General features: G+C 39.9%; 1 protein-coding gene across 2 annotated transcripts in view; it reads right to left on the reverse strand.

The window, feature by feature from the left end:
- The window catches only part of mrvi1 (murine retrovirus integration site 1 homolog), a 37,847-nt gene that overhangs the window by 17,640 nt on the left and 6,219 nt on the right, over positions 1-13,988 (reverse strand). For both annotated transcript variants that reach the window (XM_053634010.1, XM_053634011.1), the window contains 7 exons: positions 9,557-9,659; positions 9,205-9,364; positions 8,408-8,852; positions 5,034-5,246; positions 2,365-2,471; positions 2,158-2,222; positions 1,638-1,811 (listed from right to left, as the gene is read on the reverse strand). In XM_053634010.1, the coding sequence (XP_053489985.1) occupies positions 1,638-1,811; positions 2,158-2,222; positions 2,365-2,471; positions 5,034-5,246; positions 8,408-8,852; positions 9,205-9,364; positions 9,557-9,659 (1,267 nt within the window). The remainder of the gene's footprint in view (positions 1-1,637; positions 1,812-2,157; positions 2,223-2,364; positions 2,472-5,033; positions 5,247-8,407; positions 8,853-9,204; positions 9,365-9,556; positions 9,660-13,988) is intronic.

The raw sequence follows: 13,988 nt of genomic DNA on the forward strand, positions 1-13,988 counted from the left end.
ATCGTATCACGATACCTGAAGACATTTTCACAATGAACAACATGTAGGTTTATTGAAAGGCTGCCAGAAAAGCAGAGCAGCCTGTCAAAACGGTGGGTTCGAGTCGATTTTTATTAAAGTAATACATTTCAATGATGGAAAGAAAAAGTAGAAAGCCTTGGTAAAATCCAACACAAAGCTGCATTTCAACGTCCAGTCACTGACTTGTGACTCCGTTGCCCTCGGAAAACTGTGCGAATTGTGTCTTAATGGTAATGTCGATATTAGATTAGAGAATTCAACATGTGATCGGTCAGAAGGTCTCGATTCATTTTCTATAACAGTAATGCAGCTTCAAGAAGAAGAAAGGAGAAGGAGAAAGAAGAAAGGAGAAGGAGAAAGAAGGAGGAGAAAGGAGACGAAGAAAGGAGAAGGAGAATGAAGACAAAGAAAGGAGAAAGAAGAAAGAATGAGAAGGAATGACAAGAAAGAAGAAGAAGAAAGGAGAAGGAGAAAGAAGAAAGGAGAAAGAAGTAGAAAGGAGAAAGAAGAAAGGAAAAGGAGAAAGAAGAAGAAGAAGAAGAAGAAGAAAAAAGAAGAAAGGAGAAGGAAAAAGAAGAAAGGAGAAGTAGAAAGAAGAAGAAGAAGAAAAGGAGAAGGAGGAAGAAGAAGAAAAGGAGAAGGAAGAGGAAGGAGAAAGGAGAAAGGAGAAGGAAGAGGAAGGAGAAAGGAGAAGGAAGAGGAAGGAGAAAGGAGAAGGAAGAGGAAGGAGAAAGGAGAAGGAAGAGGAAGGAGAAGAAAAAGAAGGAGAAGGAAAGACAAGAAAGAAGGAGAGGAGGAGAAGGGAGAAGGAGAAAGAAGGAAGAAAGAAAGAAAGAAAGAACAAAGAGGAAGGAGAAGAAAGAAGGAGAAGAAGAAGGAAGGAGAAGAAGGAGAAGAACAAAGAAGAAAGAAGGAGAAGAAGATAGAAGAAAGAGAAGCAGAGGACGAAGGAAGAAAGAAGTAGTTACCGCATCGTTGCTATAGCGACAGCTCATTCCGGAGGAGCTGTATTTTGGACGTTGCATATAAACAGATTAAAATGTGTAATTGTTGATGTGTCAAAGTGCACTGTGAGGAAATGTTTATTTATGTCTGGAAGGAGTCTGTAGCGTCAGTGCTTTGGAACAGTCAGTAAGTTTTCTGCCACTGGAAAGTCTTCAGGACAGAGGAGATTACATTTAGCAGTTTCTCATGGCAAGTTGCCCCCTTTAATTTTTTTTTTTTTTTTATGTTCAATAGGGATAAAAAGAGAGGCTGGTAAGGGAAAGACCGTTTATAGCTACTATAGCATAAGTGCGAACAGGAATTAACTTGTGGTGGTTCCACAACATTAAATACAAGTATAAAAAAGTATTATAGTACAATATGTAGGTTGTAGGTAAATTGCTGTGTTATAAGAGGAATAAAAGACTTCAGGATGTGCCATTATTGGAAAATAATCAACTCTGGAGTGGCAACAGTTAGTTAGTCTGCTTTGCATTTTGTTTCATCGTAACATCTTATCCTTATCTTTGATTATTTTCCTACATCAGCGTGCCCCGAGTGTTTTATCCCTTACATATCACAGTTGAGAGCTGAAGTCTGTAAAGCCGGTTGCGTGTGGGCGTAACCGTTACCTGTAGGAGAGTCTGTGAGGCTACACGTAGACCGCCGTCCCCTACGCGTCAGGAAGCGATCGCTCACTTTCTTCGCCTCCTCCAGCAGCTCCAGGTTCTTCTGCCGGTCCTCCTCGGACAACAGCATCTCTGGAAGCTGATCTTTCACCAGGTCGATCACGTGACCATCGTTATCTGTCACACACACAGGAATGTAGTTACGCACATTATCTGGACCCTCTTTTCCTAGGGGGTAAAACAAAAAAAAAAACCCCACGTCAGATCATCATCTCAGTCCCTTGCATTTGTTTTCCCAAAATAGCCTCACAACCAGACTCTCATGTTTCCTACTTCTATAATGACCAAATATAGACAATTACGAAGGTCTGTTCCAAATCTGTACATGCTGCAGTTGTAATTCAGTCCGAAAATGCATTCTGACTGGAAGTTCCAGTTTCTGTAATCAGACTGTTCGTAAATTACAAGAAATAAAACATTTTCAACATGTGTCAAACTCGGAGATTAAGCTTGAGTAACGTACCTACTGTAGTTATTGGCACAGAGGAGCTGGGGTTCCTCGAGAGCCGGGGTCTCGGGCTGTGTGGTCTGAGATGAAAAACACATAATATAGTTGTGTGTTATTATATACATATATAAATGTAAACAGCTATAAACAGCTGCAAGTCAGTGGAATAAAGTATCTTCAATAGAATCCATCTTGAGTAATAAATCAAGAAATCAAACAAACCTAGCTTCCTCCAGGGGCTTCGGTTCCTGCTTGTTGACTTGTCTCGGCAGGACGATAGCAGGAGGCGACAGGGTTACGTTCACTAGCTTGGATTCGACTGGCATAACCTGAAAAGTGCAAAATCACACTGAATCTAATACACACCAAAATCAACGAAATGTTGAATTCTTTGAAATCAGAAGCACGGCTCGGCCAGTAGTCCCAGCTATAATAATGACCGGTTTATGTTAATGTGCTCAGTCGAAGGTATTACAGTTTCTATAATAACACCCCGTTCAGAGGGACTTTTATGGCGGACAATCTACGCATTCAAAACAGAGAAAAACATGTTACTTTGCAAATTGTTGACGTTTAACATTTATGGAAGGAGTCTCCAGTGTCGGCGCTTTGTAACAGTCAGATTTACGTCACGGGAAAGTCTTCGGGACGGACGAGTTTGAGATTTCCGGCTTCTTGGCAACACGATTAGCTGCCATTTTTTGTCTTATTAACTTCGAGAGAGGGGAAAAAACAAAGGCTAGTGAGGGAATGACGGCGTATTTATAGCAGTTTTCACACAAGCTACATGTTTGAACAGTTACTACAGTACATTTAATGTAACTCGAAATGGATAAAAGGCATGACGTGTTTATTAATAAATGAAAAATTGTAATTGGCAAATTTGTGTGGTATAAGAGGAATAAAACGCTCATGCTGCATCACAGGGCAGCGTAACACACTCTGAGGAAAGCGCGATCTGCCCTCTGCCACGTACATGAGTTCACAGATGGCCACGATTGGCTAGTGCTGCTCTGATTGACAGGAGAGAGAGAGTATGCCATCTGTCCCATCCAGACAGCATAACCGATTTGGCTACGGATGTCCTTGGCATTGGTTGGATTCAAACTTGCGATCCCAAACAATACAAAAGCTTTCCTGTTGTGCCACTCGGGAGCAAGATGGGGTTTTTTTTTTTTTTTTTCCTTTTAACCTTCTCCAGAACGTCCACAGAAAGACGCAAACTTAAATTCCCATGAGGCAAAACACAAGCACAGATTTGTCTCATGGGAAAACCAGCTCACATCTGCTTCGATCAGAAGGTTGGTGACCATCTACACTTATTTCCTTTCTGCTTCAATGACTTCAAGGCAACATTCCTTCACAAGAAAAAGTTCAACACTCTCTATCCAAGGGCTGTTGTATTTTTAAATCCTCCGATAACGAATAATATAGAGATCTCCATCATAAGACGGTAGGTTTCGAAACACGACCTCCAAACGGCGAGCATAATTCTGTCATCACAAAGAGAGGAGGGCCACTTTTATTTGTTTCTGCCTTAAAGACAGAGATTAGATTTTGAGAGTTTAATATCGTCCCAGAGTGGAATCTTATCTGGGTCCTGAACTTTATGAGCATCTGTGTGGGATGTTGCTATTCGTTCAAGAATAACCCAGTGGCTTTAAATTTGAACTTTAACCAAAACACAGCAGTGTTTTTCTAAAGGGGAACAGAACAGTCGATGCCGTCTTCTAGTCTAATAGGAAGCAAGATATTACGGGGCTCATAAAAATCCGCCTCAAGGTCCAGAATGAAGAGGTAAAAGAATTCGGCGTGAAGATTTGGGTGAAGGAAATGCACTGAAAGTACTCTCTGGGCATCTAAGTGATGCCGATCATTTAGATCAAGGTCATGTTTTTACACAGCACGGCTTCTTGACAGCATAACTATCATTTGGGGAAGGCTTTTAAAGCTGAACATTAACACATCCATGTGTAAACTTGGCGTTCTGCAGGTTTACCCATATTTAAACATCATTATTTAAAAAAAAAAAATCTATTCTTTATTAAATTTTAGTGCAAAACGATGACTAAACAGTGAAAGAACACCTCCTAAGCAGGACATGCTAAATCTTCCAGTAATGCAGCTCGGCCATCGCAGCGAGTCCGCTACAGTAGACACACGCTCCTATAAAACGCTTCCTTCTCTTACAATGCGCCGTTACTTCAATAATAACTGAACGGCTAGTCTTCTTTGTCCTCATTTTTGGATTTGTCTTGGATCGCTCTTTTCATTCGTCATTGATCTGACGTCCCTGAATTCCGCAAAATTAAACGTGCGTGTAATCGATCTAAATAAGTGATCGAAACTTGACAGCACAATCCATATAATATCATGTAAAAATCGAGAATAAGACTTGAAGCCAATCGATCATCTCAAGGTTCACATTAGAGAGACTCCGTATACACGTGCGAACGCGAGAGCGAAACGTGGGATACGAACTTTTTCCAGACTTTCTCTGATAAATGCTCCTGTGAACGATTTACAAATAAATTCCTCCGTATCCATTTTGACAGAACAGACCAAATGAGACTTTTAGCTCATTATAAATCAGCAGCTAATGAGAGAAAAGGAACATGTTTAAAAAATGACGGGGGGAAAAAAAAAAAAAAAAAAAAAAAAAAAAAGGTAACAAGCCATAGCAACTCGCACTTATTTCAAACAAACAAACATACAAAAAAAAAAAAAAGCTAAATGAAGCTTGCAGATTAAAACATGACTCATTTTTTCCATCCACCAAGCAGCAGGAGATTTCAGCTCTACATTCGCTTATATACTGTAAGAGGAAAATAATGTGGGGGGGAAAAAAAAAAACAAAAAAAAACCTCTACAAGATCTTGAGATGGACTTACAGAGGATGGGGAGCTGGAGGCGCTGTCGATCTCCTCGGGAGAATCTTCTTCCTCTTCCGGCAGAGTGGGCATAGTGTGGGCGGTCGGAGGTCGAGAGCGAGTGCGAGGGAAAAAGAAAGGTGTGTGGGACTCCGATACTGCGAGATGAAAAGGCCTTGTAGAAGACGGTTTAGCCGGAGATCCTGCTGTTCCACATTCGGCGGAGATTTCTTTCTGCAAGACATCACACCACAGATATACAAACCGAACGCTTAATCGGAATTCTGCACGGAAAGGGCACGACGTGTTTATGCGTCCAATACTGGCAGCCTTCGCATTTTTCCCTTATCCCCAAGATCCATCGCCCTGCATCTACCAGAGGAGCCTGAGAGGAAGTGGTTTCTCATGCAAACCAAATACTGATCTCAGATACATCCTTACCGACAGTACAGTACACGAAGTGATGAGGAATTTATTCTTTTTTTTAAAAAATACAAGTATACTATACAAAATACTCAGATTCTATCGACCTGATTAAACAAGATCCGGAGATCCAGCGCTTGAATCCGGTGTTTATAAAGCCATAAACGTGTTTTAATCATGCATCTCGGTTACAACGTTCCACATAAAACGACTCCTCCAAAAGCTTCCTTGAAAATGGAGCTAAGAAGAATGAAAGCCAAATTGGGAGAGTACTTCAAACTCCCAAAGGAAAGAATTCCTGAATCCATTACATCTATTTTCTTTTCATCAGAGCTATCTTTGGGTTCCTGTTAATCCAAACAAAAAAAAAATTAAAAAAAAAAAAAAAAAAAAGGAGAGGGAGACACTGTTTTCGTAGAGACGGATAGATAAGGAGAGAAACCGAGAGAGAAGGAGCGAGACCGCATTACAGGCTCGGATAAACACTTAAAAATCTACTTCCTGTAGCAGAAATCCTTCTGCAAATTTATAGGAAAAAGGATTTAGGTTGTTAACCAGCATTCAAGTAAAAGCAATTCAGAACATGAGTGAAAAATCTGCTCCATGATCCTATGGCAATTAAGATCAAAATATTGACAAATCTTCTTAAAATATCCACCTAGAATCAAAATAACAATTAGACAGGATATTTCCCTGAAAGATGGCGCCTGAAACACACTCAGCTTACTGAAATTTTTTTATTATTATTTATTTATTTATTTATTTATTTAAATGTATTTTTGGTATTGTCCTCATGTTCTACTTCTTGTTATTTCTTGCACCGTAGCACTGATCTACACCTTCCTGACCTTCTCTGTTCTTTATTAACTAGTCAGATGCCTTCATTTTTCTTAATCACATCTGCTGAAACATCTGAGCTGGTAGCCCTTAAAAGGAAGAAGAATCTGATCGCGATTATCGAATCAGAAACAGGAACGTCCAAGCCTGTGGGGCATCACACCATTCAACACCATCACCTTTCAAACAGAAATTATATCACGATCACGGGTCGGCTGGAACGCAATCCCGTATCTGCTCTACTTTCGTACTAAAGTGCAACTGGAGGTCGTGTACCGAAAACATGTTTTCTAAAAATATCTGTTATTCGCAATGCTAATTAATACAGCACACGAGTTCTTTTCCTGTTCGTCACGTTCGCGACAGGGTGATATGATCGCATTACTGGCATTTATTTACATTTAACTACAATCATGGCATTGTGGTGTTCTACCGCCTGCAGCGGTCATTTTCATCAGGACGAGGACGTAGCATTAGGTTTGCTTTCTTTTTCGTCGAACGACTTCCCCGTTCGACACAGTGTAGGGGATTCAAGATGGTGTTAGAGTTTACACGGCTTCTTAGAACATCCATCATCCCAATATTACTGTTGAGTTTGAAAAATCTGCTGGTTTAAATGGCATGTGGATAGTTTTTCTTTTTTGACCAGTCATCATTCAGGCCATTTTACATTATCGGACATTTCTGACCATCAATCCTAAGATGAAAAGTATCCTAGAAGTCGTCCGTTTGTCAAACACAGCTCTTTTTTTTTGGTTTATCCCTCACTGATCCAGTACCAAAAAGATTCCTATTGGATCCTATTTTTTGGTAACAAGCTGGCACCAACAGAAACCAATAGTTCCTGGGTAGCCAATTGGTTATACACATCACATCACACAAATACGCAACTACGCTTTTAAACAAAGATTCTTCAGGGGTATCTTTGCTAATTATGTGTTCTTTAATGGGTTTATTGGCTAATTAAGGGTTCTTTATGGGTTTCTCCACTAATTAAGGGTTTGTTATGGTTTTATTGGCCAAGGATTTTTTTTTTATGGTTTTGTGGGCTAGTTAAGGGTTTATTGTGGTTTCTTAGCTAATTAAGGGTTTGTTATGTTTTTTTTGGCCAATTAAGGGTTCTTTATGGGTTTCTCCACTAATTAAGGGTTTGTTATGGGTTCATTAACTAATTAAGGGTTGCTAGATTGTAATTAAGGGTTCTACAAGTAACCCCCATCTAACAGGGAAATACTCTATGAAATAAATACTCTATATTTCACTCCCCTCTGTTTGCAAATACTCAACATAGATCATTTTACATGTATTAATCTGCCAGACACATTTATAAGTGTTAGTGACAGCTTCGTGGTACCGGTATTTGAGCTCACTACCTTCTGATCAGTAGTCCAGAGCCTTAATTGCTGCACAACCAAAGAAATTATAAAAGTTATAATGTTCAAATGTACACTGACTATGCGGTTCTGCGGTCAATTCATTTCATATTTTTACCAATAATCAGCACAGGTTTTTTTTTAAAAAACTTTATGAAATTTAAAAGTCATCATTTAGATCTTTTTTAAGTAAGTAATTTGGTTGTAGCTAATCTGTGCTCATTCATTAAAACAACCAATCAGACAACCTTAAAGGACTTATGTGAAGTTCTTCTTTTTTGTTGGATTGGATGATGGTGTCAACTTAATTGTTTTGCATTCTCAAAAATGACATTAATTTATCTCTTGGGGCATGCTTGAGACAGTTCTTGTAGTGGAAAAGCAACCAAAATGTTCCCTGTAGTTTAATTACGAACATGAAAATCTACAGAGAGAAATGACAAATACCTGAGCAACATTTTGGAAGACTTTTTTGAAGACAGTTATGATAAACAGACCGTTTTGGGACAAACAATAATATCCAAGGTGCTCTTGTGGGGTATACATGTAAAAAAAAAAAAAAAAGCCTTCATTTAAAATTGGATATTGCCTTTAAAATCACACTGAGAAATCTTCATCAGGGTGCGACATCCCAGACCCATTAAGCAGCAATGGAGGTAATTATTTACACCCAAGCTTAAACTGATTGATTGTGTGAATAATACAAAAAATAAAATAAAATAAAAGTCAGCTGACTTAAGAATACAACATACAAATCCTTACCTTTAGTGTTCCAGCCGGTTCTGCAGTCTGTACCCGACAGATCTGAACAGGTCTGTTCCCTGATTCTGCTGTGCTGCACGTCCACTTTGTTGTTGAATCCTTTATGTTCCTGTTGGTCTCCTCTTGGCTTCCTTCACTGGTTCCTGATCCTTCTTCCCAATGTCCACTGCCCTTCGATGCACCTTCACTTAAATAGAAGCTGGGCGTTTGGTCACACTGCTCCGGTTCTGCAGAGCGTCCTTTCTCCACACACGCGAAGACTTCACACTTGGTACTCGGTCCCAATTCTGAACTTCCAGAACTTCCGTCCTGCTTATCGTTGGGATATTTGTTCTCCTCTAGCTTGATGCTTTGATCACAATCAGCTTCTTCTAGAGAAACTCCACCGTTCTTCCTTTCCTCTGACTTTACTCGAGAGTCGTCATCGTCACCTGGTTCCTCTGACCTGAAGTAGAAACAGGAGGAAAATATTGGCCTTTATAAATACTAAACAGACTTTACTAGAAGCAATTCATCATTGTGCATAATAACAGCAGAGAACGTATCCTGTTGTATTACCCAAGCAACAAAAACATGTCTTTGGTCAACGTGACACATGCGCCTTTCGTTCCAAAACTAAAAGCACTTGGGATTTTAGCAGGAACTTGTAGAGAGCCCCTAGTAATTAATCGGAGCTTTGGTGGGTGACAATGTAAACTCTGGCGTTTCTGCACAGTCTCACCTCTTTGCGAAGGGATTTTACATAAACACACACACACGACTCATCCTGCAAGAACTGGGAGAATGTAAACACTGACCCGGCTCCGTTCTCCCGTGTGTCATGCCGCTTTCGCTCCTCGCAGGCAGCGTTCAGGGAAGTTTCCGGTACAGGATCGTGAGCAGCAGCAGCAGCCCCTCTCTCACTGCTGTTCTGCACTGGTGGGTTTTGCTCGTTAACCAGTCCCACAGGAAGACGATCTAAACAGACAGGAATCAAACCAACATTAAGACGAGCCCAGTGCCTTGCAGACTTCACGGTTTTATTGTGTTTAGCAAATGGGTCAGTAAAACAAAAAAAGACATTTACACTGAAACAAGTGGACACTAGCAGCAGCTACATTTTCATTTCTGAGAATATGATGACGATGAGAAGGAGGATATGCGCAGTACCTGAAGAAGAAGAGTCCGTGAGAACAGCAATTTCACACTTCACCACTGGCTCAGACGAGTCATTCAGAGTTTGAGTTGCATCATCTGTGTCCTGAGATGTGCCCTGAAAACACAGATGCTTTTGGTTTCCACTGGGATCTTCAAAACACTCCAGTCCAAAAAATACAAAAAAAAAAAAAAAATTATTTTTCTTTAGTAGCTTTTGCTAATCTGGAGTCAATATAGATACAAGAGCAAAGCCAGAGAACAGTGAGAAGCACCTGAAAAGCTCCACAAGAGTCCAGATACACTCTCAGGCTCAATCTAGCACCCTAGGACATTCTTTTCTTTTAGGAAAAGGATCCAGAGCCTTCAAAAGAAGGCTTTCCTTAAGAGTGTACAATATTGAAATAAAATGTCTTCTTTGAACAGTCCGAGCCCAGTACGATGCATCCATGATGATATATTTATACACCTACTTGTTTTGGAGTTATTAAGTAACCACTCAAACGTTTTAATAACTATAAAGTACTCTATAATAAATACAACAACTTTGTTAATTTCCTAAGGTGACCATACGTCCTCTTTTTCAGACCTTAAAAAAGGATCCGGCCCGGGATTTCTACATTTGAGAAAATGTCCTGGATTCGGCTTTAGTTTCATTATGATACGTTTATGGTCTAATACTGCATCATGCGTATACTGCATATTTGCATTGCTTTAACCCCTCTCTGTAATTCCCACCTTCTCGCACACCGATTGGTCGATTATAAAAGGCTTGCAGAAGCTATTGGCCAAATTCCTGCCTCTCAAATCCTAGCCTACTCGCAGCGAATGCGCGGAGGTGAAGCGCTGTTGTATATGGCGTCTCACATTAGCAGGTATTGAATTGAATTACATTAGTGTTATGACTGGTACTAGCATTTACACTAGATTTTAGTCATTAGGCACTAGCGCTGTCGTTAGCTTTATGACTGGAACAAATATTCTAACTAGTATTATGACTGGAACTAGCATTCCCACTAATCCTAAAATGCTAATTTGGACTCTAGTTCCAGTTATATGATTGGAACTAGCGCTTTCATTAGCATTATGACTAGAACGATCATTTACATTAATGTTATGACTGGAACTAGTGCTCACATTCGCGTTTTATGACTGGGACTAGAAGTCACTATCATTATGACTAGAATTAGCATTCAGATTAGCATTATGACTGGTACTAGCGGTTATGTTCATGTTAATAGATGGAACTAGCACTCTCATTGCCATTATGAATAGAACTAGCGCCTTCATCAGCATTATGACTACAGCCACCATTTTCTTTAGTGTTATGACTGGAAATAGCACATCACATTCGTCTTATGACTAGAACTAGTATTCTCACTACTCTTATGACTGGAACTAGCACTCCCATTCACGTTTTAGGACCTGAACTAGGGGTCAGTTTATCATTCTGACTAGAACTAGCATTCTGATTAGTGTTATGACAGGAACTAGCAGTAAACGTTAGTGTTAATAGCTAGAACTAGCATTCTCTCTGGTCTTCTGACTGGAACTAGTGCCCAAATTAGTGTTTCATAACTGGGACTAGCACTCATTAGTGTTATGACCAAAACTAGAGTACACGTTGGTAATAACTGGAGTTAGAGCTCACATTAGCATTATGACTAAAACTAGCATTATGAGTGAGTCATAAAGAAGAGCCATGCACATACTAAGAAACAAAGCTAAAAATCTTTGGCAGATGCTACGTATATCCGAGTAAACTAGGATTTAATTTATCGGTTGCCCAATGTTCGCTAGCCTGCTAAAGAACTCAAATACAAACCATTATAGTCCAACATAAGCTAGCTTATAAAGAAACATGGCTAGATACTGAGAGCAGCTGGAGAGGAAGCATTAGCTAATCTAATTACTGAGGTAATTATAGATAGCATAGTGCAGTGTTCAGGTTGCTGGCTTGCCTCACATAGTTTAGCATCATTAGAATACATTTCTGGATTTAATTACAAACGAAGTAAGGAGAAAATGACGTCTTGTTTTGTCGTCATATCAACTGAGCAAATTTACCTTTGTGCACTTCAGTTTTTGAGCGTTTAAGGGTGCGTTTATTGCCGCGGAACTGTCCAAACCAGTGCGGATCACGCCAAAAATATTTGTAGCAATATTTTACTTCATGTTCTAACATTATAAAGGCAGGCCGGTTATACAGCCAATCATGTGACCCTTCCATTTCATTTTGATCCCAACATGTCAGAGAGAAGATTTTGGCCCAGACATGCAGACCTTAGGCAAGAGCTCTGTATTTTAACCGATCGCTGACAATTATGCTCAAATAGCCTCGTTAAAAAAAAAATAATAATAATGAAAAAAAGATTAGACAAATCAAGATATGAATCTGGATTGATTGACAGTTTTGTAGGTGTTGCGACAGTTGCGCAACTTTGATATTAACCGACAACCTGGAAGCCCCGCCCCCTCATCGTCACTCGATTTTCTTGCTCGAAAAACGTGCTGATGTGCTGCTCTAGCTTTCCGTGAAGGTAAAATGGAGAATGTTTCGCGTTCATTAATGTGAAATAAAATCTATAAAATGTATGGTAGACTGTTCGCCATCAGTTAACTATATTTAATGAAAATTTTATACTCAATAATACACTCACTCAATAGTCAAAGGACTCCATGTAAAATGCTCTATACGCGTTTACCGCGTGTTTACACCCCCTATCCCGGGACGACTCGTTAATACTTTTCGGGTTTGGCAGGTTTGGTGGTCCATCCAGCTCATCGTATACAAATGATGTCTTCCAGGATTAAGCATCTTATTTGATTCCCAAGTGCATGCTTTACAGCTGCACCAGAAACATGTAAAGATGCTCAACAGCATTTCAGGAGTGTAAAGTTGGCAAACATCAGAATGTTGACCCACAGTGTAACCAAATCACATCTGTGTCTTTGCTGCACTCTCTCTCTCGGGCTCGCTGGTCAACGTGGAGGAGCTTCTCATTGACCAGAGCTATTTTTAGCACGCCTTGGCCCATCCCTGCTCAGAAAAAAAGTTCCGCTCTCAGAAGAAAATAAATCTGGAGAGGACGAGGAGGGTCATGTGGCCGACTCGTCCCATGGGGTCCTTGGAGAAGCTCTCGCCGAGGCTTCATGAGAAAGTGAGCGCTTGGCCTCGTCTTCGTCTCTCATGGTTATATAAGCAGCTCCAGCTCAGCAGATTTGTTTAAAATTTGGTTACACAAGGCACAATGAGGAAGCGGTGACCATCTCAGCTGAAATGCTAAAACGATGCCAGGTGAGCATCACCCAAAGCGTGATCATAAACGAATAACCAGCAGAGACGAGCTGAGCAAACACGGTCACCATCTCAACCCACCATAAAACTGTGTTTATATGTAACGTGGCATGAATTGGCAAGAAAAGAAAAAAAAATATATAGAACTCTATGTTTAAAATACTGTTCACTACAGCACTCTTACAAAAAAGGTTTACAAATGACTTTCAGGCACAAGTTAGAAATTAAAACTCATCATCATCAATCAAGTGCATGTTCCTAAGGAAGTTCAGCTGTCCAAGTATTTGTGCAAGCTTGTAAAATAAATCCTGCAGTCAAACTGTACCTGAAAGTCCTGTACATATCACGGACGCTCCTTCAACTTTCGTTCCTCTTCTCTACTTTCTTACTCCAGCGCTTGTTTTTCCCCCCCCCCTTCTCCAACTCTTCAGTCTTTCTCCCTTTTCCTTTCCCTGAATTTTTTTCCTCTCTCCCCACACCAGCCTCCCTTTGACTCCTGGGAGCTTTGACCATTTAAGGAGAAGGCTTTTTGTGCCTCTCTGTGCAGCTACTGCCGTGCGCTCTCTCGCCCAACAATCCAGCAAAACTGCAGCTGAAGAATGAGTGTGTCCCTGTACCGTAGCGTGTCCGTTTATACCCTGCTCCCTCTTTAAGATGGGACACTACAGGTGAATAGGGCAATTTTTGTATTTAAATAGATAGATTTGCACTTACTGATGCACATGAGCCTTTGTCTAATTAAATGTGTTAATTTGCAAAGCCATAAAACTACTCTTTGGATGATAAAATTAAAGTATCTTTGACTGCGACCAACAGTTTGTTGGAAAATTATTTCAGCATTATTTAAAGCCAAGAAAACACCACAGGCTGCTATAAAACCTTTTTTTTTTTTTTTTTAAATAATTACTCAGTATAAAATCAGGGTTTGGAAAATAACAAACTGTACTTTTAATTTTAATCAATTAAAAAAAAAAAAAGTGTCTACATTTACACAGTCAAGTATTCAAGAGTAATGCCTGATGACTAGCTAGTTTGCCAAATAATCAAAAGGAAAATATTCTGTAATCTTAGACAAACCTAGAATTTGGCTGGCTGGTTAGCTGAAGTTTAATAACTCTGTTGAAATGAATGCGAAGGCAAATTAGCAAG

Source organism: Ictalurus furcatus, chromosome 10, assembly GCF_023375685.1.
Source record: "Ictalurus furcatus strain D&B chromosome 10, Billie_1.0, whole genome shotgun sequence".
Taxonomy (NCBI): Eukaryota; Metazoa; Chordata; class Actinopteri; order Siluriformes; family Ictaluridae; genus Ictalurus; species Ictalurus furcatus.